This window comes from Sphaeramia orbicularis, chromosome 3 (assembly GCF_902148855.1).
Source record: "Sphaeramia orbicularis chromosome 3, fSphaOr1.1, whole genome shotgun sequence".
NCBI lineage: Eukaryota > Metazoa > Chordata > Actinopteri > Kurtiformes > Apogonidae > Sphaeramia > Sphaeramia orbicularis.
This window is the reverse complement of record NC_043959.1, coordinates 8,291,525-8,316,553: the sequence shown is the minus strand read 5'-3', so window position 1 is coordinate 8,316,553 and position 25,029 is coordinate 8,291,525. Positions and strand designations below refer to the sequence as shown.

At 37.7% G+C, this 25,029-nt stretch overlaps 1 protein-coding gene across 4 annotated transcripts; it reads left to right on the top strand.

The window, feature by feature from the left end:
- The first annotated feature begins 6,215 nt into the window (after positions 1-6,215).
- kmt5b (lysine methyltransferase 5B) lies at positions 6,216-19,811 on the top strand. 4 transcript variants are annotated; one of them, XM_030121746.1, is made up of 10 exons: positions 6,216-6,355; positions 9,153-9,410; positions 9,496-9,643; positions 10,241-10,406; positions 10,489-10,598; positions 11,685-11,851; positions 12,662-12,681; positions 12,775-12,911; positions 15,400-15,599; positions 15,847-19,811. In XM_030121746.1, the coding sequence occupies exons 2-10, from the start codon at positions 9,242-9,244 to the stop codon at positions 17,331-17,333; spliced, it is 2,604 nt and encodes an 867-aa protein (XP_029977606.1). In that variant the 5' UTR covers positions 6,216-6,355; positions 9,153-9,241; the 3' UTR covers positions 17,334-19,811. The 4 variants fall into 4 exon arrangements, with proteins under 4 accessions (XP_029977606.1, XP_029977584.1, XP_029977616.1 ...); XM_030121724.1 differs by lacking the exon at positions 6,216-6,355 and adding an exon at positions 6,568-6,745; XM_030121756.1 differs by lacking the exon at positions 6,216-6,355 and adding an exon at positions 6,837-6,855.
- The last annotated feature ends 5,218 nt before the right edge of the window (positions 19,812-25,029 follow it).

The following is a 25,029-nucleotide window of genomic DNA, read 5'->3' as shown; positions in this document are numbered from 1 at the left end:
CATTTAACTCCTTTGTCAAGTTTTTCTCTTTTATTTATTTATTTATTTTTTTTTACAGAAGTATAATTTAGGTGTTCATTGAAGTGGGAGACAAGCAGTAGATTGTTTCCAATAGATGACCCTTGACATTACAGTGAATACTGACAGAGGTCCAGTAGTACAGAAGGAGAACGTGTGTGGGGGAATAACTGTAAATGGCTGAAAAAAACATGGAAAAGTTTTGAAAAGTGCTGGGAAGGTCATGAGTTAAATAAATATAGTCATACAGCAGGTTCAGTAAACATTAACATTAAAAACTAAATGAGGTTTGTATTTACTGTAAATAAGAACAGATGAATCACTTATCTTAGCACAGCTGATCATTCTCAGGGTCGTTATTGAGATAAGTCGCATATGTTGCAACCCAGATAGTCTTACAATAAACAATATAAGGATAAATTAAGCTGTAATAAAAAGTCAATATACAGGAATGATTCATCAGTGAATAAACCCAGTTGACTTCATGATCTGTTTACGGCCAAGTTCATTATTGTTTTTCCAAATCAATTAATCATTTATTATGACTCCTGGCAATTTAATGCGAGAAGCTTGAGATATTTCAGTGGACATGCTGTAGAAAACTCATAAACTATTCAGGGTTGTACATTGTGTTATAAGTGTTGTAGGGTGAGGCTGAAGATGGAAACATGCCAACACATTTATTCATTTATTATTTTATTTACTGTAATTGTCTTTTTAAGTCAGACCACTTACACTGATTATGTTACCTTTTTGGTGAACAGTATTCTTAACTCATAAAGACCTAGTGCTATTTTTGTGGCAGTTCCCAAATGACCATTTTTTCTCTATTTTTAACTTTCTTAAGTAATTTATCACCATTTATTCTGATATTATGCTCAGTATTTTGCATTCTTAAGTGAGAATCAAGTATTTTCCTATATTTAATTTGCTGATCATGTAAATTTCCATAAAACCTTAGATTAAAGTTGAGGCTTATTATATCAAAAACAGAGGAAACTTAAGAAAAACTGACTTTTTCAGCAAGGATATCAATAACTGAACATAAAAACAAGCATCTCCATCCGCTGTCATTTATCAAAATTCTATGGGTTTTATTGGCGAATCAATGTTGTAGAAGATGACAGTGTTTCCACGGTAACTATGGAGCCTCTGAATGTCCAAATGGGTCATATCTGATGAACATGAAAAGATGACAAACTGCACTTTACACCAATTATTTACATGTATTGATAGGATAAGTGGATCAACAGTTATTTATCTCTTTATGGGTTAAAGCCTGTATTCTTTCACTGACCCCATCAGACTGATCCTACTGCTGTTAGACTTTATAACTGCATGAATATCTGAGAGTAAAAGACACATTTACTACTAATTTACAGAGAACACCCTGACAACTTAGACTACTGACGAGATATGTTCATCTTTCTGAACTGTATAAATGTTTGATGGTTCAAAATAATGGTGAAGGAAGTTAACCATGTTTTTGTCAATCAAAGAGCACGAGTTTTCACATCAATTTTCTCCTTATGTTACAAGGACTGCTGAGTTGAATGACTTTGGCTTATTTAATTTACCCTCAGTGTATTGACAAATGAACAGTCTGAGACTAAGAGCAGGTTCTAATCCTGAGTTTTCTGTGTTTATTAGCCTCAGTTCTACAAATAACAAGTGCATGCAGTGCAAACGTCTAAAGCAGGGGCGTCCAAATCTGGTCCTCGAGGGCCAGTGCCCTGCATGTTTTACATATTTCCCTCTTCCAGCACACACACCTGGAAACCATTACATCATTATCAGGCTTCTGCAGAGCTTGATGATTAGCCGATCATTAATTGAACCAGGTGTGCTGGAAGAGGGAAATATCTAAAATATGTAGGATACCAGCCCTCGAGGGCCGGGTTTTGAACACCCCTGGTCTAAAGCATCATTACAGAAATAAGGCATTCACACAGATGTATTGATCACCCGATTAAGTTCTGCACAGAGCTGATAACTGATGAAATAAAAAATGAAATACATTGCAGAGAGCAGCATATGCAGATCGATCAAAAAAAAAAAAAAAAGAATATCATGAAAAAGTTTGTTTTTTCTAGTAACTGAATTCAAACATTGAAACTTTAATCTATTTTAGACTCATTATGGTGAAATATTTCACAGCTCATGAAAATCCAAAATTCATTCCCTCAATATTGGAATATTTCATAATATTCATTTAAAAAACAGGTTAACACTTTGGATTATTCATAAAGTATGCTAATTTCTACACTGAATTTGCGGTCGGTCCCCCCCCCCCCCAAATTCCTGCATCAAAGCAATGTGATGCTCAAGCAATCAGCCTGTGGTCAGTGAGGTGTTAGGGAAGCCCAGGTGGCTTTGACAACAGTCTTCAGCTCATCTGTGTTGTTGGATCTGACGTCTCTTATTTTCCTTTTGACAATAGATGTTCTATGGGGTTCAGGTCAGGTGAACTGACTGGACAATGAAGTGTAGTATCCAGTGTTGCAGAGGCGATTTCTCAAAGACTGCGAGGGAAGCTCAGCTTCCCCTAAAATTACAAAAATTAAATGGTCAAATATGTACAGTTGTGTTGACATTTCATTGACTACAAATGTGTTTGAACACGTTCATCTCAAAGACGAGTTCATTCAGAATCAGCTTTATCAAATCAACGGACTCAATGTTGTTCACTTCTCATACATTCCCGTTGTGCTGTTTTCTCATACGATCTCTGCTCAGTGCATTTACCTGAAAACGCTCAGCATCCATGCACTTCAGTGGGACTTCATGGAACAGTTTTTTTCATTGCCTCAAAACTGGACGGTAATTGGATAAATGTCACGATGTTGTCCCGCCCCCGGATGCTCAGCGTCTCTGGGGTGAAAGGAGCTGTGGGCGGAGCTCGGCTGGGCTGGATGCCGGGCTTCCACGTGCTGATTGGAGGATCGGTTGAAAGGCTGAATCCCGTTTGATTGACAGCTATTTTGGGATATACTCCTTCACTTGACAGAGTTCAGTTTAATACTGTCATGCATTCTGCTTGTGAAATCGAGAGAGAAACCACTACGAAATTACTTGTTCATTTCTTGCACTGTAAATAAAACATACTCATTGTACTTCCTTGTTTCAATTTAACATAATTTCAATGTTTTCTTGTTTCAGTTACATAATTTATTCATTTCGTGTTCGAGTTTAATATCGTTTTGTAGATAGTTAAATCAATCATACTGTTGGCTGGGTCGGAGTGAACTTGCTATCAAGTCCCTGGAAAAGACACCTACTTAAAAAGGAACGGAGGGCCAAATTTATGTTTAAATAACTTAACAATTTTTTTGATCTAAGCTGACAATGAGCTTCCCCTCTCTGAAAGACGAGCAGCCGCCACTGCAGTGTTGTATAGTAACAAAGTACTAATATTTCACTTCTGTACTCAAGTATGTTTTGGGAGGATTAGTACTTTACTGATTATGTTTTATTTTTTTCACTTTTACTTCACTACATTCCTAACTCAATTGCATACTTCTACTACTATACATTTTTGATGCACGATATTGTTTCATGTTACAAAAAACAGATCAAAGGAAATTCGGTGTTTTCACCATTGAAATTACCAATGACTGCAACAAAGTGAGGAAGCTGATTTGTCATTGGACCTAATCGAGTAATGCAGAAGTGCAAACAACGATCCACACACAATCTGTTGATGGGAGTAGCGGTGTAATATTCAAAATTCTAACTGCCTTTGGTTGTTTTTCACATTTACTTGTACTTTTGCTTTCATTACTTGAGTACATTTAATTGTAGATTACTTCATATACTTCAGTACAGTAAATACTGGATTCTTAAAGACTTTAACTTGAGTAACATTTCAGTTGGTGACTTAAACTTCTACTAAAGTAATTTTTTGGTACCTGTACTTCTACTCAAGTGTGACTTTCCAGTACTGTATACATCACTGACAGTAAGACCATGGTCGACAAACCAGTTCTGAGCAGTTTAGGTACTGTGGAAAGGTGTTAAGTCCCACAACCAAAGGAAATAAATATCTCCATAAAGCTTGTCAGATGACAGAAGCATTAAGTGATGTAAAATCTCCTATTAGATGGCTATGTTGACTTTGGACTTGATAAAACATAGCGGATCAACAACAGCAAATCACATGACATCCCAAACCATCACTGCATCCCTGTCCATATTTAAAAAGCAATTAAAGCAAAAACTACTTCTCAAATTTGTTTAATTTTGTGCTGATGTGTTGATACTGTCTAAATTCTATACTGTCTGTATTTATTGGAATTACCTTAGGCCGTTCTTAGAGCAAGGGTTAGGTTTTAGCCTAGAGAGAAATAGGGATTGTTTTCATAATAAATTGTACTGTTTTGCTTAATGACCCCCGTTTATAAGCTATGGATAGCTTCTGGGGCTACCCTTTTCACAAAATCATATCTTGCTGGAAACTATGAATACAACTTGTATACATATTTTAAATGATTTGTAAATAAATGTGAACTGAACTGAACTGACTGTTGAATCTTTATGCTGGACTTGCAGCAGCTACGTTTCTGTGCCTCTCCATTCTTCATCCAAAGTCTGGGATATGGAATTCCAAATAAAAAGCAAATTTTACAGTGATCTGAAAAGAGGACTTTAGACCACTGAGACATTGTCCAGTTTTCTCTTTAACGTACAGTAGGTAAGATTCTTCTGACATTGTGTCTTGTCCAGGATGAACTGACTCCAGCCTCCAGCTTTGTGAAGTTTCATCAAGGTCTTGAAATGGGTTTTCTTGACTCTCTTCTCAAGGCTGGAGTCGTCCCTGTTGCTTGTGTACCTTTCCCTCCCACACTTCTCCCTTCCAGTAAACTATCCACTTCGATACAGCATGGCCTGTCAGCAGTGATATCCTGTGTCTTACCCTTCACATGAAGGACGTCACTCTTCTCCATGATGGAGAAAGTGTTTACTGAACAACATTATTCATGGTGTTTAGACTGAATAAACAGTGATTTGCTCAAACTCAAAGTGAAATATTCTACTATCTTGAGATAATTTTTTTAAAAATTGTAGGCTGTAATGAGGGTTCAGTTCAGTGTACATGTAGTGAGATTAGATTTTTAAAAATCAGTTCCTTAAGTAAGTGATAATTTTCTTTTTTTCTTTTAAACTTTTTCACAATATTCAGATTTTTGCAATGTACCTGTATAGGCCTTCAGCTCTATATACAGTAGCCTCTGGCGTACAGGTTTTTGTTTTCCAGGTTTCATTACTGTGGGGCCCAAAATGCAATGCCAAATCTGATTAAATCACATTGACCACTTGGAGAGGTGAGCAGGTGTCCAACTTTATGAGATACTGCACAGCATATTTATCCATTGCTCCACACATAGTATATTGACACATTTCAGTTTAGAGAGAATTTTGAAACTTCAAACAAATTTAAGTCACATTTTCAATCCACATGTGCTGCAAATATAATTTAATTTTCTGAATCTCTACAAAATGTTGTGAATTTTCTTTTTGAAATACAACAGTTTACAGATTAACAGAATAATGAGAAATGCACTAATTTTAATCACTCCATTACATTTGATTACTTTTCAAACAAATGTTTTATTCTGGGCGATGAAGCTGAACAGTCTTGAGAGCATCCATTAAAACCAACAGTGGGCCATAATGTTAAAGGCCTTTGTGATTTTTGGAAGGAAAATAGTGTTGATTGAATGCTTATTTTGGCAATTTTTCAGCAGAACAAGGAAATGTCAAGTAGAGTGCGATAGATCTGAGAAGCCAAAATGTTGTCTATGTATTGTCTATTTATTTATTTTTTCATCAGTCCCATTTCATTCAAATCATTTTTTGAGGTCTAGTGTAAATAAATATATCTATTGTAGATAGATTAAATATTAACATTTAGGACATCTCTGTTGAAACATGTTCCACAGAAGCACAGGCCCACTCTTCGTTCCACATTTTCCTTGTTGGGAATTTGGTCACCCTTGGGAGCTCATAGTGAGTCCTTTTTAACATTCGAATTGATAACAAAAATGATAACTACAGGGTGTAGCTGCTGCAAACGGTGTTTTTAGAATTACCACAGACTGTCCAATAGGAATAAGCCCTTTTACACGTCTACTCTACCCCCATTAACAAGTAATGAGAAGGGGCGGAGGAGGGGGCATCAAAATATTATAACATTTTAGGGGAGTTACAGTCTGTGATGTAGTTGTGGTTGGAAGTTCTCTTGTTCTAGCTTGTTCCACTGAGGTTCTGCAAGGAATAAGCAGGCAGAACCAGCCGTTGTCTGCCCACTACCGCTGGATTCTTTAGGAAGCGTAAAGAGGTTTGTTTATGCAGCACTACTTTTGTGTACATCCGACAATCTCTGCCACAAACTAAGATACCGGTTATATACATCCTTATGAAAAAGACACAAAAAGTTAGTAGAAAGATCCATATAACTTGTTTAATTTCGTGCCCTAGAGTATCGATGGTGGTTTTGAATCCTATGGATGAGAATGGTTGCGTATATTTTGGATCTATTTTCTTTGGGATGGCCGTGCTGCGCCTTTCTCTCCCTCTCGCCTGTGCTAGGCCGCCATCTTGAATTTTAATGTTAATTTCTTTAAAAAAAATGTGTTTCCTGTGATATTTTCGTTCAGGGTGTCGTGCCAATTTTGGATTAGTTTTGAGGAGTACGGTTTTATTTTGTGATTGTCTAACAAAACACCTTGTGAGTATGAAATATGTTCGCCCTGTTTCTGTTGTCGACTCAAGACATTTAACGCTACCAACGCGTGAAAATGCTTTCAGCTTAGTGCTATTTAACTCTTAGCTCTCATGGTAAATAACAGTGCCTTCACCGAACTGGTGATCTTCTAACTGTGGTAGTGACAATGTTGTGTATCTGCAAGGATACATACTTCTAAAATAACTTTTGATTTGCTTACAAATGAGTGATTTAGCCAGTTAGGCTAGCTAATGGCTTCCACATCAAACAACCAGAGCTAACGCAGGGGATGTCAGCTAGCTAGCGTTAAGTGCTTTGGTTCAGTGGTGTGCAGGTAAGTAGCATAACGTTAGCTGGATATTTGCTCTAATTTATGTGCAGCTATGTTCTGGCTTCTGTCGAATATGTAAGATTATGTAATGGTATTACAACCACAAAATGAAATGTTTTGTGGCAATGTACTTTAAAACGATTAATAATGTGTTCATTGGCTGTGGGTAATGACGTTGAGCCAAGCTAAGTTAGCTGTCCTCAAACGGAGTTCGATGCCATCAGCTGCTAGCTAATGCAAACTAAGTGCGATAGATGGATCACTAAGGTTGTCTTCATATATGTTGTATGTCCTGGCAAGGGTCACGCTTTTGTAAACAGGTTCCTTCATTATTACACCACGCTGGCGACCTATTAAGCTAACTATAGGTTTGTGTTGTGGTTTGGATGTACAATAGCAAATGCCGAAGCCGATTTAAATATGGAGTTGTTATATAGTGTCATGTTACAAACGTAAGTAATAGTCGTTTTTATTTGGGGTTTTTGGTCGTATTCATTGTGTCTATGTTGGTTTCGGGTGCAGCGCTGATTGTTTTTGAGTTACTTGATGGAAATTACTATACCCTAGTGCCGGTGACCGGCGTTCGCTGCATGCTAACCACCACGGCCGAGCATCTCTGGCGTCGCCTGTGGTGGCTAGCCCAATGCTAACGAATTGAATGGGTGGAGAGACGGTTGGTTGTTAGCAAACAGTGCAAGCTAAATTGATAACTCTAATCTCGGCCTCACCAGCCGGTATGGCCTTCCGGATTTATGCAGCCCGTGGTATCTTGTGTTTTTTACGGCTATCTGCTCAAATGCTACACACATGCTACAGATGCAAAGCATGTTATGCATCGATTACATTTGGGATGATGATCCATGCGACGAATTTGCGCTTTGCAAAGCTGTATCGCCTGCAGTACACGTTTAATGGTTTGTGTAATCATAAACGTGACGATACGTGTTTATTTAAGTATATCAAACAGAACTATATAGAGTAATAATTCACATGAATGGTTGGTAGCACCAAAGACGTTTCTGTTGCACTTGACAGTAAGTCAGTGAAATATTTGGGGTTACCTCTAAGGGGCGCTGCAGGACCAATTTTAGACATAGTCAACACTGCTTAGCATGGTTGTTTATAACCTCACCAGTTTACCGAGCACCAGCCATTACCTGGAAGAATGACTGATGCTGGTCACATGTTGCACTTCATCGACAGCTTTTATTATTAGTGTCATGTTTGTCAACCTTAAGTGTATTTACTTGGCTAGTGTCAGGTGGATAAAATGTTTAAGTTTTGGTGTAGACTAAAGTTGTTTGGATAAATTAATCATGATGCCAGCCTGTGTAATCTTGTGATTGCGAAAGTTAGAGGTCCAGTGTCTGTTGTTTGTATTCAGCAACACAGAGAATAGAGAAGTCCTAAATAACTGTAAAATTAAAGTGGGTAAATTTAGTATGACTTTAAGTTTGTATACTTGAACTGGAAAGAAATGTACATGTCAAAAACATCGGTTTTCTGTGCATACTCTTTGATAACCAAGTGAGTTGAAATCACAATATTGTTCACAATAAATGCAATATGTTTTTTCACCGAAGTGCAGCACTTTATCATAGGTTGAACAACTTAATTCTAGGTTTATCCTGATTTCCATCTTGATCTATTTAAAATAGTTTGTTCTCATCAGGCTGTGATCCATTGCATGTTGTATGACAGTGTAATCTGTTGTGACCTTGCTATCAGTGCTCCTCACACATAATCTAGTCAGGTTTTGTGGTTGAAGTATATGACTCTTATATTTGATGCATGTTTGTGACATCACACGGACCTAAACTGTTATGGTTGTGTGGCAAAGGCAGAGGCACATTTATATCCTACTGTACAGCTTAGGATATCAAAATATCTGTGTGTTTTTTCTCAATCATGTCTTTCAAGTAGCAGTTTAGTGTGAACAAGGACACACTTTGAATGTGTGTTTCTTTGTGGAAATCACTGCAGCCCAGACTGTGTTTCCCTTCCATTTGCATTCCTTTGTGAACATCTAAGTTCCCTGGCTGTGGATCCATATATTTTTGTTGTCTGATCTGTCTCCAGGTTTCATACTCTCGACCCCAGTCTTCCCCACTCAAGAGCGTTTCCTCATCTCGGAGACTAAATGCAACTGGACCAGGGGGCTTGTGGGCATGAAGTGGCTGGGCGAATCCAAGAACATGGTATTAAATGGCAGACGACACGGAACGAAGTTGACCAGCGAACCACCTGTGAGCCAGAGCCAGACTCGCTCTCAGCATCCACAGAGGGCATCCCTGCGCCCCAACAAAACCCACCCAAGAAACCGAAGATGTAGCCGCAGTAAGTTGAGACAGATATTCACATTTACAATTTAGCAACTCATCAGCAGTCATACCGAAATGATGATCTGTGATTGTGTTTACAGGGTTTAATGCAGCCAACCTGGAGGCTGAGAGGCGGTATGTGCCCTCTTCAGGAATGACTGCCAAGGAGTTGTGTGAGAATGATGACCTAACCACAAGCCTCATCTTGGACCCATACCTTGGCTTTCAAACTCATAAAATGAACACCAGGTCAGCAGCCTTATCTCTGAATAACTGATGGGTTGAGCATTGGAGTGGAAACATGCTGCTGAGTTCACAAATTAAAGATTCATTGTGCAGTGTCTTTACAGATTTCTTTTTTTTTTTTTTTTCATTTTTTTCTTTTGAGTTTGTGTTGTGTAATGGGGTGGTTAACATGGCCAAAATCCTTTATCAAGTCACATGTAGTTTTGTTATCATAATTTTGTAATTGGTCTGTAAATTCAAATGATCCAAATCTTATATATGGCTTAGTAGGTGTTCATGTAGCAGCAATATCCTTTGGTGTGTTGGTGCAGCAATGACAGCAGTTGATTCAACAGTAAACAAACATCACACTAAGTGAAGGGCAAGAGCATTCTCCTCGTATTTAATTATTTTCATATAAATAATTCTTATTCAGAATCATTCTGTTTCTCATACTTGTGATTTCTTCATGTAAATTAGCTGCCTCCAGCCATTTGGAAGACCACAAAGTGCCCAAATGATAAAGAACAGAGATGATCAGAAGAGCAGAATGATCAGTGCTGAATATGAAATTATGTACAATTTTTAACCATTTGTTTTGTGACATAATTGTTCTCATAGATTTAGGCCAATTAAGGGAAGGCAAGAGGAGCTGAAGGAGATCATTGAGCGTTTCAAGAAACATGACAACTTGGAGAAAGCTTTCCGGGCTTTGACGTCTGGAGACTGGTCACGAAATCTATTTCTCCACAAAACAAAAGCGCAGGAGAGGCTCTTCAAGCAACATGTAAAAAAAATTACTGAACACGCATTTGTAATTTACAGTATCAAAGTCATTTATAACAGACTACTAACTGTATTTTCCACAGGTGTTTGTGTATCTGCGGATGTTTGCCACTGACAGCGGGTTTGAAATTCTTCCTTGTAACCGTTACTCATCAGAGCAAAATGGAGCTAAAATTGTGGCAACAAAAGAATGGTGAGGACACACAATCACCTTTTAACTTAAGATGATTACAACACTACTAATCAGTTTTTATCATCCCTCTCCCTCCATGTTAAGCGGGGTACACACTTAAAGATAATTGGGCTGTTTTTGTCCCAATTTTCCCAGTTCCTGACAGAGGATGGCAAATGCCAGATTATTATATGTCTTATAAGATTGTCCAGTAAGGTTATCCTGTGGTCTGAGGTATGTTAAGAGTGAATTTGTCCTAATAATCGGCTCTGAAACGGGTCGGGGCCGAAAATTGTAAATATTAGACTTGTTCAGTATTTACGACAAAAAATCTTCATGTGTGTGGGAAAAGCCAACTGTTCCTGAGCAGAGTCCTGCATGGGTCCAGTTTTCCAAACCCACACCTGCCCGTACCCACGCACATTAGACCTACAACCTGACCTGACCTGTGATTAAACACATTGTCTATGCATAACTTACTTTGGACAGCTTCATTTTTGCCTAAATGCACACCATCAAAATCTCTAATATGCGCTGCTGAATGACATCTGTGGATGGATGTAAACAGATGTGAAGCTCACTTCAAAATAAAACCGGATGTGGATCAGCCGCGGTGAAATTAGATGATCATCATTAAAGGTCCTGACAATTAGTTTAATCCACGAATTTTTTCTTATTATTTTTGTTAGATCATGCGAGATTTCTGGCTTGGAGGACTAGATTCTAGATCGATGGTGGGACAGAATCATTATGTGTGTGGTGTGCCTTGCTCAGATTATCGGAGCACACCACACACAGTATGATCAAAACTGTCCCAATGCTTGATTTTTTTTTTTTTTTTTTTGTCTTCATGTGTGGGGTCTGTAACAGATAAAAATTCTCTTCAGATTGAGAAAAGCCTTTGGTGTGTACCCCGCCTTATCTGTCCTAACTTGTGTGGAAAAATGAACATCTTGTATGTGTGTTTTATTGCTGCATTCTCGTCAGGATCCTACACATTAGTAGAAGTTCATCCTGGAGAGAAAGTACTTGTAAAGTGTACATGTGTATGAAAGCATTTTGACTCCTTATCTGTTACACATTTTTCTGTTTTCTATTGTTTTACAGGAAAAGAAATGATAAGATTGAGTATCTTGTGGGTTGCATTGCCGAGCTTTCAGAGAGCGAGGAGAACTTGTTGCTCAGGCACGGGGAGAATGACTTCAGTGTCATGTACTCGACTCGCAAGAACTGTGCGCAGCTTTGGTTGGGACCGGCTGCGTTCATCAATCACGGTATTCATCTGCTGCCATTAGCACTAATAACTGCATTATTAGTGAATGCAGGAAAAACTGATCGTATTGGTAACAGGGTTGTATTTTTTTTTTTTTTTAATAAATATTAGAACCTTATTTAATAGTTTTTGAATGCATATATTTTTTATTGCTGGGAATATGATGTAATATAAGTATTTCTCAGATTTCTCAGACACTATGCACCCAATTCTTTTTAAATTACACAAGCATATTCTTTACCACTTGGAGAGGTGCAGTACAAAGTTTGATGGCTGAATTTAAATCTTTGAAATTATTAATCAATATTTAAATATTTCAGTTTAGAAAAATTGTCCAACCAATTTCTTTGACACTACTTAATCAGTTCTTTTCAAATTTCACAAACATGTTCTTTACATGTGCCTTTCTCTCAATATTTGCTTTTTTTTTTCAAGTTTTTGAAAAGATTGAAAGTTAAGACTCAGAATGAATCCCTGGGTAGGCAGGGTGTCAGTGATGCAGGAAGAGTAGTGTGACTGGGTGGGGGTATTAGTAAGTCTGTTATTATTATTATTATTAATATTATTAGTTGGTCTATTTTAAAATTTTTTGTGAATGTCAGTTGATCTCTGCATTTAAGTCCACATTTCCGATGCTTTAAATCCACCATGTAACTTAATGTTCTTCTGTTACACTTACCTGTTGGCACAGGTAGATGAAGTTAACTCCTAACATAAGTACTTGCACTATTACATTTGAATGAATGAATCGTTGAATGATTCTTGGTTTCTTTTGTAACTAAATTTATTCTTTGTCTTTCTGTTCTTTTAGATTGTCGACCAAACTGCAAGGTAGGCTCTTTGCAGTGTTTCGTGGCTCTTTGCAATATTTCTGGTTTTTAGACGAACGTTCACTAAAGTTATTTTTATTTATCCATTTTTCAGTTTGTATCGACAGGACGGGACACTGCCTGTGTCAAAGTTTTGAGGGACATTGAACCAGGGGAGGAAATATCTTGTTACTACGGAGATGGTTTTTTTGGGGAAAACAATGAGTTTTGTGAATGTTATACATGTGAAAGGTAGGAATTCTGTCTTAACTGTTTTATAACACATTTTATGTTCAACATTATCAGCTTGTGTATTTGCATCATATTAGTTGAGTAGTAGCTCTCAGTAACTATAAAGTAAAGCTGACCATGTTCTACAACTACAGCAACGGCCACTCCTGTATAAAGCCTGTACTGAGGAAAACACATTAGGATCATAACTTCTGTTCATTACTATCAGTAAAATAGAGGATTATTGAGGGAAAACTATTACGTTGCAGTAGTTTCAGATTATGGTCATGCAGAATAAGGGATAACATAAATTACTTACCATTAGATAATACTATAATAGGCTTTTTCCAGCTGTAAAAAATTAATGTTCCTAGTAACCACTCACTACTAGTGTTTGTGGTAACTATGCAGTTCATTTACACATTGTTTAATCAGCAATTATAGTTTGTGAAATTTTTCAATATTAATTATTGCAGTTACAGTGATTAACTAACAGTAAATAGTTGACCTGCAGGATGAGTGCCAAAATTAAAAAGAAATAAATGTGGAAATAAAAAGAGAATCAATAAAAGAAATTTGGAAATAAAAAGAGAATCAGTAAAAGAAATTTGGAAATAAAAAGAGAATCAATAAAAGAAATGTGGAAATAAAAAGAGAATCAAAAGAAATTTGGAAATAAAAAGAGAATCAATAAAAGAATCAATAATAAAAAATATACAAATGCAGTCATATCATTGCTTTTGCTTATTCCATTTTGACATTGTCTTTTCCATTTGCTTATTGTCATTGCTTTTACCTGATGGCTCAGGCTGTCAATCAAATGGCTGTGGGCGGGTCTTTCTGTCCAGGATAACTAGTCGATATCTGATCAGACGATTCCGGCTTGACAGTGGCTATGCAGTAGCTATGTTTATGTGTTAGCTCTCAGCGCGGGAGACCGGAAGTAGCGTCACGGACAGGACGTAGACGCGCATACACATTTATCTGAAGTAAAAAGAGGGAAAGTTAAATATGGTGGACGTGGACGAATTGAGAAGAGGCGTTCAACGAAAATTATTAGCAATTGCTCGGTATGTGGAGGAAAATTTTCCAACGGACTATATTTTAAGGTTGGTGGAAGATGTAATGGAAAGTCTTGGAGAAATATCTGCACTGACGAATGCAGACATGGACGAAGCTGTATGGCACTGAGCCCAGCTCTGCCCATAGCTAGTGCTAACTTCGGCCGTGGCTGCTAATTAGTGTATTGTGAATGCCTAATATGTGAATCAGAGTCATGGTGTAGCTTTTGTCCCTCTTAAGACTTGTGTACAAAGCTGACCGATAACATGACAAGATCGTATTTTATGCTGGGGATAAGACACTTACCTTGCGCCATACAGCTTCGTCCATGTCTGCATTCGTCAGTGCAGATATTTCTCTTCTACGTTCTGTCCGTGACGCTACTTCCGGTCTCCCACGCTGAGAGCTAACACATAAACATAGCTACTGCATAGCCACTGTCAAGCCGGAATCGTCTGATCAGATATCGACTAGTTATCCTGGACAGAAAGACCCGCTCACAGCCATTTGATTGACAGCTTGAGCCATCAGGTAAAAGCAATGACAATAAGCAAATGGAAAAGACAATGTCAAAATGGAATAAGCAAAAGCAATGATATGACTGCATTTGTATATTTTTTATTATTGATTCTTTTATGGATTCTCTTTTTATTTCCACATTTCTTTTATTGATTCTCTTTTTATTTGCAAATTTCTTTTATTGATTCTCTTTTTATTTCCACATTTATTTCCTTTTAATTTTGGCACTCCTGTGATTCCATACTAGTCACCTGATTCTTTTCAAATGTGACACATTTTCTTTACCACAAGGAGAGGTGCAAATGCCCTGTGTTTGATGGCCGAATTTCAATTTTTGGATTTTTTTTTTTTTTTTTTTTTTTTTTTACAAACTTCCAAAAGTTTTAACTCACAAAATTTGTCCAAACTATTTCTCAAACACTATTCACCCAATTCTTTAACTACCCAAAAATCGCAGTAATTTACTTTAATCTACTTTAAAATTATCTTTAATTTAAAATTCTAAATTAATCTCTGACTAGGCAGGGTGTCAGTGAGCAGGAGGGGCAAAGTTTTGTCTGTCAGGGCGGGGGTATTAGTTAACTTTGCTTACATTCCATTCACTAATGTTATGTAGCACCTTAATTATCCTGCAATCCTCAATAAATCTTGACAAGACATTTGTTAACACTTAAAACATTCATAAGTTTGTAAACAAAAACATGATTAGTTAATTACTAGACACATTTGCTAAGTTAAGGCTTATTATAGCATGATCTAATGTTAAAATAACCTCAGATTAAGGTGTTAATTATAAAGTAATACATTTATAGCTTTGATATGCATGGTTCATCTAAAACGGTAGTTGTAACAGAGTTTTCCATTATGATTCTCTTTTTTGTTTTAATTTGTTTAATTTTTTTTTTTTAATTTTTCCACTGTTGTGCAGACGGGGTACTGGTGCTTTCAAATCTAAAGCTGGGCTGCCAGTGGAGGTACCGGTGATCAATAGCAAGTACGGGTTGCGGGAGACAGACAAGCGACTGAACCGACTGAAGAAACTGGGGGAAGGAAACAGGAATTCGGATAGTCATTCTGTGGGCTCCCACACTGATGTAGACTCTCAGGAAATGCCAAAAACACATCAATGTAAGAATAATTAATGTCTTTATGCTCAGTAAGATTGTTTGTGCAGTCATTTCCTCATCTTCATTCCAGACTTTGATGTGTGTGATGATAAATTGCATCATTTCTCATCCAGTTCAGTATGAGTAGTGGTGTATTATTAATGTTGTGGTGTCAGTAATATAAATGCTTGTAATGAAATTGTAAGTATAGGCACAGTCCTAAAAATGTTGTTAATGTGCAATTTGTGATATTTTGTCTTTTCTTCTAGCTGCCAGAAAACGAGCATCGTCTGGCATGAAGTATAAAAACAGGACTCAAACCAGACAGACTTTGTCAAGAGCCCTTACTACCTCATGTTCAAAACAAGGTCGCGTAAACAATAACAGGGTACCAAAGAGACTAAAATCCCAATCCAAGCCTTCACTAAGTAAAGTCCAGTTGCGGAGTCGCAGGAGGGCTGCAGAGCCCAAGGCATTGGCCAAAGGGGACACTTGCCAGCTGGGTCTCAGGGACTCAAAGGTGTCGCTGTGTAAAGGTGTCACCGTCAAGAAGGAGAAGGATGGACAGGAGCTGGTGCAGCAGACACTAGGCCAGCGGGGCTGCCTTACTCGCTATGCTGCCAATGCTGCCAAGGAGAACGGCAATCTAGCAGCTGTGCAAAGCAGCGAGGGTAGCCAGTGTTCAACGTACAGAACTCGCAGGTCCACTAGGACTCTTGTAAAAGCCCAGGACACAGCAGGTGGAGTTAAGCTGGAGCCCAGTGCTCTGGAAGGCTTGAGCCCAGTCCCTGGTGGAGTGGTCATTAAAACAGAGCCAGCTGATATGGAGGAGTATCTCCACTCTGGGGTCGGACTGGAGCAGCCGAAACTAGATACCGGCTACAGTAGAAGAGGAGGGTCATGCAGCAGGCAGAAACGGCTGACACGGCTCAGGACTGAGCGGACAATTAAATGTGAGGACTCGTACAGTGAGCCGTTCGTGCCGGTGTCCGCCGGTCATGCTGCCAGCTTCTCAGACTGTGGTAACGTGCTTTTGAGCTACTCGGACCGACACAGGGACTACAAAGGCGTCGCCAACGGGAGCAAATCCCTTCGCAGGGACAAAAGCAAGGGCAGCTGCCGGTCGCAAGACAAGGGCAAGAAGAAGCGCCAGATCACACGTTACGATGCACAGCTGATCCTGGAGAACAACACGGGCATCCCCAAACTGACGCTCCGCCGGCGGAGGGACAGCAGCAGCAGCAAGACCAATGACCCCAGCGATGCCATCGGCTCCTCGAACCTTTCCACCGCTGCCATCAACTCAGCCTCTTCCAGCAAGATCAGCATCAAGTTCAGCAAGGACCGTGATAAGGACAAGGGCAGCTCATACATAGCCAGACTGAATAACGGCTTTGCCCCCGTGGTCCACAGTAACTCCACCAAGTTAAAAATCCAACTGAAGAGGGAGGATGATGCACGGAGAATATCCCAGACAAAGGCAGACCAGATGTCCTACAACGGGGACATTGGTCAAAGTCTGGAGGCAAGGAATGGTGCACACCGGACCCAAAAGGTCATGGGAGACCCAACGTCCGAAGAGGACAATGACGATGAAGGGGAGGACGAAGACGACTACTTCGACAATGAGTTCGAAGATGATTTCATTCCACTTCCTCCAGCGAAGCGTCTCCGACTTATTGTGGGTAAAGACTCCATGACCATTGATATCTCCTCCACGAGGAGAGAAGATCAGTCTCTGAGGCTCAATGCATAAGCTGTGGAGCTCATCACTCCCACCTTTTCCTGTAAATAAAGATGACTTGCTAATCAACTGTTGTGTTGATGTAAAAGAAGTACAGTAATTTAAAAACAAAACAAAAAAATCCTGAAAAAACAAGAATTGAAATGTTACTAGAGGGGGCTGTTGAACTGTAACTAATTCTCATGATTCCTCTTTATTTTGATCATCTTTAAGTTTCTGTTCTATTGTTAAGGTCTTATAGAAACGGTTTACCCAAAGTTTACTCACCCAGAGTTGGTTAAATGAAACTAACTATAATTGATAATTCATCCTTCATTTGTTGTCAGTAAAAGTGTCAGAAGTTCGCAGGTTGCACTTTCTAAATGCATGAACTATTTGTTATATCTCACTATGAAACTAATGTTTTTAGAATTCGGATTACTGTGGGACAAATTAGTTTGGCCTCTGAGCACAAACGCAACCAGCATTTTTGACCATTTTTACTGACAATTTATTGAAAAAACAACCGATCTTTAAAATAACCAACTTTCATCCATACACTCATTTTTTTCTTGGCATTTAAACTGCATGCGATGCTATCTGTAAATGCAGCAAGTTGCCAAGTTGTTTTGAAATAATTCAACGGTATGCTAAGTGAAAAAGGAGAATTAGTTTTCAGTTCAACTATTCCTTTAAGTGAATGCACTTGTTCTATTCATAATGGACATGGATATTGTAGAAAGTGTACAGTATGGTGACTATCCCCTCTGTCTCATAGGCAGGTTTTTATTGAACTTTCTGTCTCAGTTTGTATAATTTTTGTGGCAGACCATACTATGTCACGTATGGTGTGGTTGGTCCAGAGGCATTATAATAAGGTTCATTTTGGAGTCTGGTGCCATGTTCTCATTATCTCCGTAGGGTTCCTGCTAGAGAATCACTTGAATTATCACTGTATTAATTACTTATGCATCTCCATAGAAGTCAAACTTGTATCATGAAGTTGCTCATGTTTGGTGCTTCACAGGCAGGCAGAGCTTTTTTTAAGTAGAAAGTTAATATTTTTAGATGGAGCTGAATCCAAGTTGGTGTGTTGTGGACCACTGACGTAAACATCTCACAAAGGAATTCATAATGAAACACTTATAAACTCTGCATGCTTAATTTCTGTCTAATACTCAGTTTCATTTCCATTATGAAAGGGTTTATTTAGAACATTTGCAGCAGAAAAGAATGATGTGCACAAGTCCTTCTCAGTGTACTGGCTGCCAGCAGTCCATTTGGGGCGTTTTTAAAATAAAACTGCATCAAATAAAAGCACACAGGATCTATAAGCAAGTCAAAAATGTCTCATTAAATGGATTTAGGTTGTTTTTTTGTTTTGTTTTTTTTACCTGAGTTTGATTTGAGCTTTGGAGCAGCTGTATAATGGCAACATGGCACAGATATGAGTTTGAGCCTTTCACTCAAGAAGAGAAACTGAAATCAAACCAAATCCATATATAAAGGTTTCATCTATGCTTTTTGAAAGTAATGTACAGAAAGACTGGCTCCACATCCCCCAGCAAGACCACGAATTACATTTTATCACAAGTCCAGTCTCATTGTTTTTCAACTCAATCTGATTTTGGAAGCAAGTAAATGATGTTCGTTGACACTAGAAAATCACATTGTCTGAAATGTACTTAATAGCATAGAAAAATGTATTCTTTACTCTTTGGTGCTACTTTATTTCCTTATCATCATCTGTTTGAATTTGTGTCCTGTATTACCCTGTTGGTGGCAGCATTAACTTCTTAACAAGCCTGAATTTAGGATATGTCTCACATCATTTATCTGTTGTATCTAGTCCATTTTTTTCTTTACAGGATATTTTTCGATGCACAATTCTGAAAAAACTATCCAACAGCATTAGGTGCCTTAAGAAAGACACATTTAGACCAAATTCGTGACGTGATTAATCAGTGAAGAGTGAAAATGTTAAGCCATTTGCTTCCCCTTTGAATTATCGGAAATGCTTCTCAAAGTCTCCGTCAGTCCTTCTGTATATTATTTTTGTTTCTGTGGAAGTAAATGAACTGCCCAATGGATCAAGGGATCAACTGAGATGAATGTTAACCCACTCTTCTTGTGTTTAATATGTACTGTTCATATCACCAGCAGCTAATCACCGTTCTGAACCTGGCTCAGTCTGTCCTTCCCTTTTGTTCAGACGTCTCCATCCGACACTGTAAACTGTTCCAGGTGTACCTACGTCTGTGTGGTCTTTGTCCAATAGACAGCTGTCAAGATTTCCAATTGATTCAAAAGAAAGAGGAAAAAAAAAAGCAAAACAAATGTGAATAGTTTGCGGACATTTTAGCGTGTTGCGTGGGTAGTGGGAAACATGTAAAGAGAATTAAAAATGGGCAGTGCATATATTGTCCGATATGTAAATCATGTGAACACATCTTGTACTTATTTAACAGTTTTGAATACTTGAAAACTATATAAAGTTTCTTTGTGACTCTTGTTTCTTGAGCTTGTTTGAAGGTTTAGTGAATGGTGATGGATGAGAGAAGTGAACATCACATGTCAAACTGATTTAATGCTTGTGTTTTCAGTGTCGTGGGTCAGATTTACCTTCTTAGTTTGTACATTTCAAGGTTCACTCTGTAATTCATGTGTGTATGTTTACATTAGATTTTTTTGTTGGAGTTATTTTTGTGCTGGTTGTAGTTTGTCATTTCTTGTCATTAGCTAACTCCATTTCTAACATGACAGTCATCTATATGGTAACACCCACTAATTTCTGTGTGAAGGATTTCAGTGTTTTTTTCCACAAAAATCCTCCTGCTTTCTCTCTTGAGATTTGATTGGAGTCCGTTTACATGCACACTAATATTCCACTATAATTGCAGAATTTATCGGCACCATGTAAACAGTTTTTCATTGGGATATTCCAATTAGGCCTTTTCCCAAATGGAGCACTTTCCAATGTGGGATATCATTCATTCATCCTTTAAGAAAATGAAACTAATTTGCAGGTTTTACAAGTTTCAAAACTCAGCCTGTTAATGATCAGCTGGAATAAAGACAAAGATCCTCTACTAGAGATGGATGAATCCAAAAAGAAGCCCACATTTTGGTCTGAAGGAGAAACATCTACGCTAAACATTATATTAACAGTTTTATAGATATGAGCTAATATTGAAAATGTGACCTTTTATTGAAGGTCTTTGGAAGAAATTGGAAAAAATCTGATTTTTATTAAGGTATGAATGGCTCCATATGAACAGGAATATTACTGGGATATTCCTTTTCCTTGACCACGTAAACTAGTTGTTTGTAATATTGTCTTTTTGGGAATGAGGACCTTAACAGAATATGAGTGTGTGTATAAACATGATCAGTGTCTCTTCTGCTTCTCTACAGCAGCAACATTAGCTACAGTTAGTTTAAATATGAAGTCATGGAACACCATCAAACAATCAACTCCAGCACAAAATAATTCAACACAAAGTTTGACCCCTGTCCACCAGTCTGAACCTGGTCCTGGTTCAACATGAGACTCCTTAAAGTACCTCTGTCTACCTGATCTGAAACCCTGTTTATTCTGTTGTGCAAAAACACTACTTCCTGTCACCAATATTTTAAAATAAAATGGGTGCTAAATTAACTAGAAATAGAAATGACTAATTATTAATTACATATTTTTCTTTAGTGATGTTTGTCTAATACATGGTATTAATGTAATGAAGGCTGGTTATATTTTCATTACTAATTAAATAAACTCAGGGTCCAGATACAATTATATTCTCTGAAACCCGGAGTCTTGTGTATTTTAAAGTAGTTTCAATTTATTTTGCCTCTAGTCTGATTTGTGTATCTAAAGTTGACTAAATTCACTATTTGAGAATACAAATACCAGTGGGAAGTAGTGTTTTTGCACATGTGTAGAGGATACAAAGATACAAGGATTAGGGACTGTCCTGATAGGAACCAAGGTTATTATCGTTAACGAAAACGAACGAAATGACGAAAACTAAAATTGAAAAAACATTTTCGTTAACTGAAATTAATAAAAACTCTAATTAAAAGAAAAAAACGATAACTAACTGAAACTGTATCGTGAGCTTACAAAACTAACTAAAACGTATAAAAATTATGGATACAATTCCCTTCGTTTTCGTCTTTGTCAATGTCGGATTGATATGAAATTGATTTATTTCGCTCCAGCAGTTTGAGCTGGTGACACCATACAACACTTCCCAGTCTGTCATGTGTGGTCACTGGTGGTTTCCAGTTGTCTTCTGGTCCCCATTCTACCTGGAACATACAGACTAAAGCTGGGACAAAGCAGCACAGTCCTGTCTGGGGTTTACTGTAGTGATACATGGGTCGGGTTTTTTTTTTTGGCGTACCGTGTGTGTGCGTGTGAGTGACAGAGCAGAGCTAAAGGACAGAGTCAGTGTTGAACTAGCATCCAGGTTAAAACTGGAGAGTTTATCACCATGAAAAGGCCTTCCAAGCCCTGAACTGCACAGTTTAGAAGAGGAGAAAAGAGGAGGATGAAAACTAATCCAATTACAGAGGTATGGAACCTGTTAGAATGTTCAAAAACGTTTGATGTTACAGCTACAGCTAGCTGAACTGAAATGAAGCAAAGTTAGCTAATAATGGAACTGGAGATGATTAAGAGATGAGAGATCTGCTAAAGTGTGGTTTACTGATGAGGAACTGGGTTAGATATGTTTATAAGTGGTTTATATATGTTCCTATCTGCTTTAACTGCTGGTTAGCTGGTTTATAATAGGTTCCTATCTGCTTTAACTGCTGGTTAGCTGGTTTATATATGTTTCTATCTGCTTTAACTGCTGGTTAGCTGGTTTGTAATAGGTTCCTATCTGCTTTAATTGCTGGTTAACTGGTTTATATATGTTTCTATCTGCTTTAACTGCTGGTTAGCTGGTTATATATGTTTCTATCTGGTTTAACTGCTGGCTGCTTTGTGCATCTCCTCTCATGCTTTGCACATCTTCGCATTGTTTCACGTAAGTGACGTTGTGTATGGATTGCACCCCACCTCAACCTGCTATAGGGAATTTATACATTGTACGGTACATTGTGTCTCTGCTCAGTCCATGAGCCGCCCTAACCCGACCCCCAAATAAAGTGTCCAGGGTAACCCATATCCATGCCTCACTAATTTCTTTGAATAGGATGGTGAGGAAGATAAAATATATGAAATAACTAAAACTAATACTAAAACTAAACTAAACTAAACTAAAACTAAGCATTCAGAAAAAAACGATAACTAATAAAAACTAACAAACCTGCTCTAAAAACTAATTAAAACTAACTGAATAAGAGAAAAAAAAGTCAAAACTAATTAAAACTAAACTATAATTTAAAATCCAAAACTATTATAACCTTCATAGGAACAACATAATTTTTTCAAATGTGCTTACTTCATGACACCACATCTTACAACTATTTCCAGGATCATTGGTTATCATTGGTTTTATTATTTAAAATGAGAAAAAAAATAAGGCAAGGCAAATTTATGTGTATAGCACAATTCATACACAGGGCAATTCACAGTGCTTTACAAAAATGGAAAAGAGACAGGTTAAAAACCCAAATACAATAAAACAGAAAATAATCAACTAAAATAAAGTAAAAGAGAAGAGTGGAGATAGAACCCTTTCAGTTATTATATGCACAGTTGAGCAGAGCTGTTTTCAGCCTGGACTTAAACATTGTCAGAGTAGGGGCCTGTCTGAAGACTGTTCCAGAGTTTAGCTCATGGAACTGAAACGCAGTTTCACTGTTTAGTCCTTACTCTGGGCACCAGCAGAAGACCAGTCCCTGAGGTTCTCAGGGTCTGAGATGGTTCATATGGGACCAACATGTCACAGATGTACTTTGGTGCTAGACCACGGACAGACTTATAGACCAGCAGAGCCGTTTTAAAGTCTGTTCTCTGAGCCACAGGAAGCCAGTGCAGCAAGTACTGTTTTATTAAATGCATAATTTCTCCACATAGGATAATCAAGTGAGAGTCACAGTCTAGTCTTAAACTGATGGTAAATACAAAAAATAGGGCCAATGTCCCTTTATCTCACCAGAATGTCATATCAATAATCAGCAAGTTGAATTTGTGAGGTTGTCTGGTTCTGTCTCTATCTTAGAGTCCTGTTCTGGACAAGATCAATCTCCCAATAGAAATGGGTGGTACTTTCACTGGAGGAGAACTCTACTAATTAAATGAAAGTCCATATATGACTTCCTATCAGTGCTCAGGAGTAACTATATTGATATCTATAACCATTTCCATGTTATAAGCCATCAAAATATGGACCATTAGAAGAAAAAGGCATATTTGTTAATATTTCAAAAATTCAAAAATCTAAATTTCTGAAAACTGAATAGCCTTTGAAGGCATTGTCCCAATGAAGCTACGTAAAACGTTTGAAATTAATCCAAACACTACTTTCGATGAAGAAAATTGATGAAAACTAGACATTGGTGACCTTGAGTTTGACTCTTCAAGGTCTCTTACGGTCAAAGGTCATGGACCTGTATGAAAGTCCATACAGTATATGACTTCCTGTCAGTGCTCAATAGTAACTATATTGATATCTCTGACCATTTCCATGTTATAAACCATCAAAATATGGACTATTACAAGTAAAGGCAAATGTTTAATATTTTCAAAAATTTATCAAAATCTCCTAATATTGTGAACAAACGTTGTAGACATTGTCCCAAGGAAGCTATATATTAAATCTGAAATGAATTCAACCAGTAGTTTTGTCAGAGAACATGTTTGAAGAAATTACTAATGAAGATGCTGACGACAAAGACGAAGAATAGTTGAATTAACCCATAAAGACCCAAACATCCACCAGTGACCAAAAGCATCTACCGATCTAAAATGTTTAATACCTGTTGATCCTCTAATCCTACCAATCCATTTAAATAATTGGTGTAAAATACAGTTTATCATCTTTTCATGGTCATCAGATATGACCCATTTGGACGTTCAGAGGCTCTGTAGTTACTGTGGAAACACCGTCATCTTCTACAACATTGATTCACCAGTAAAACCCATGGAGTTGGATCAATGGCAGTGGATGGACACACTGGGTTTATGTTCAGTTAATGATTGATTTCACTGCAAATGCCAGTTTTTCTTCAGTTTTCTCCATTTTTTATTTTTAACCCCCAAATTTCATCTGAGCTTTTATGAACATCTACATAATCAGTAAATTAAATATAGGAAAATACGTGATTTTTATTTAAAATTGCGAAATATTGAGCATAATATTAGAATAAATGGGGATAAATCACTTAAGATTGGGTAAAAGTAGAGAAATTTAGATTTGGGAACTGACACAAAAGTAGAGCGGGGTCTTTATAGGTTAAATTCATCTCAGTATATGTTACAGTTGTAGCATCAGACAGAAAATGCATCCTGTTTGTCATGATGATCGTTTGTTTTCCTTAACATTTGTTTTTGGCTGATGTTGTTGCCACATTGAATTGTGGGATTCTCTCCTTTGGTAGAGGATGGTCCAGTGTGTCTTCTGCTGAAGGAGATACTAAAGGAAGCTCCTTTGTGTTTAGAGACTGCTCCTATCATGGCTGACACTCGGTACTTCCAGGTCTTTTCACTCATTCAACAACCTTCAACACAACCTTTATCAGATATCTTTAGGTAGAAGTATAAGATGTCTGATAGTTT